The sequence below is a fragment of the Austrofundulus limnaeus genome, unplaced genomic scaffold (genome assembly GCF_001266775.1).
Source record: "Austrofundulus limnaeus strain Quisiro unplaced genomic scaffold, Austrofundulus_limnaeus-1.0 Scaffold131, whole genome shotgun sequence".
Lineage (NCBI taxonomy): Eukaryota > Metazoa > Chordata > Actinopteri > Cyprinodontiformes > Rivulidae > Austrofundulus > Austrofundulus limnaeus.
In genome coordinates, this window is record NW_013952533.1 from 220,132 (window position 1) to 221,647 (window position 1,516).

The 1,516-nt window shown below is 41.7% G+C and overlaps 1 protein-coding gene across 1 annotated transcript in view; it reads left to right on the forward strand.

The window, feature by feature from the left end:
* LOC106522524 (aminopeptidase N) overlaps positions 1-1,516 on the forward strand; it is a 15,238-nt gene that overhangs the window by 6,362 nt on the left and 7,360 nt on the right. The window contains exons 5-8 of the mRNA XM_014015556.1: positions 113-239; positions 356-510; positions 614-727; positions 819-962. Coding sequence (XP_013871010.1) covers positions 113-239; positions 356-510; positions 614-727; positions 819-962 — 540 coding nt within the window. The remainder of the gene's footprint in view (positions 1-112; positions 240-355; positions 511-613; positions 728-818; positions 963-1,516) is intronic.

Genomic DNA, 1,516 nt, shown 5'->3' on the forward strand with positions numbered 1-1,516 from the left:
ATACATACATACATACATACATACATACATACATACATACATACATACATACATACTGGCAGACACCCCACCAATGAGACCAAGGATTAAAAACGGTTCTTTACTGATCCAGATCAGGATCTGGGGTCGCAGGGAGGCCATAGAGGAAGGACAGGGCAACTATGCCCTGGAGAAGACTGGACCTATACTGGCATTTTATGAGGATTACTACAAGTCTTCTTACCCTTTGAAAAAATCAGGTAAGAGAAACACAGTAGCACAGTGACTTTTTTACATCCATTTTTAACTGTAAATTCTAGACTGAGCACACAACAGTAGGAAAACCTGAACTAACCTCTGCGATTGTGGTTTTTAGACCATGTCGCTCTTCCTGACTTCTCAGCCGGAGCCATGGAGAACTGGGGTCTGGTCACCTAYAGAGAGACGTCGCTCTTGTACAACCCTGAGATGTCCTCTGATGTCGACAAGCAGTGGGTGGCTACGGTCATCTCTCATGAACTGGCTCATATGGTATAGCACTGAATTATGGGTATTGTCTTTTATAACTGGAAGTATGCCAACCTCAAAAAATGTAGAAGTGTTCAGAAAGTGACTGAATCTCTGGTCCTCTCAGTGGTTTGGGAACTTGGTGACCATGAGGTGGTGGAATGACCTGTGGCTCAACGAGGGCTTTGCCACTTACGTTTCTTACCTTGGAGTGGACTACGCTGAACCAGAATGGAACATGGTGATTTTATTGTATAATATTTTTTAAATGAGAAACAGGCAGTGTTTTTTTGAAAGTACGTATATGATATGTTTTACTGTTTGACTTCCAGAAAGACTTGCTAGTTTTGGATGAGATCCTTGGTGTGATGGCTGTAGATGCCTTAGCCTCATCCCACCCCCTGTCTGTTGAAGAGGAAGACATTGTGACGCCACATRACATCCAAGGACAGTTTGACTCCATCACATATGACAAGGTGAATAATTTACACRAGCTCATTCAGCAAGATCATAAATCTAAGCTAATTACTTTGACAAAAGACACTGTAATCAGGGTCGAATCTYCCAGTAGATCCGGTGCACGGACATCATCAAAACTCTTCCCACATAGCGGACAAGTGTGGGCCAGATCTGCTGTCAAGCTGGGAATGCTTGCATGGCAAGTAGTTTCCTAACCAGATGTGGGCCAGGTCTGGCTATGATGATACCATTTTTAAAGGGATCCCCAATTAGTTGTAACATCAGACTTTATTTGATAAACATTTATTTTAACTGTAAAATAAAGACTGTAAACGTACTGTAGGCTGTTTAGTTTTGTAATTTTTTAAAAATATATTTTAACACGGATGGAGCCATTTTATTTACACACAAAGCATTCTGGGTAAATGATGACGTGCATAAGTCCTTGGTGTGAGCGAGCTATAYCCACCCTGAAGGTTAATCTTGGACAATATCTGATGATCGACTCTTTTAAATGAAACCAGAGAGCGTTGACAGGGAGGAGAAGGTAGAAATGACTCAGCCTGTAACT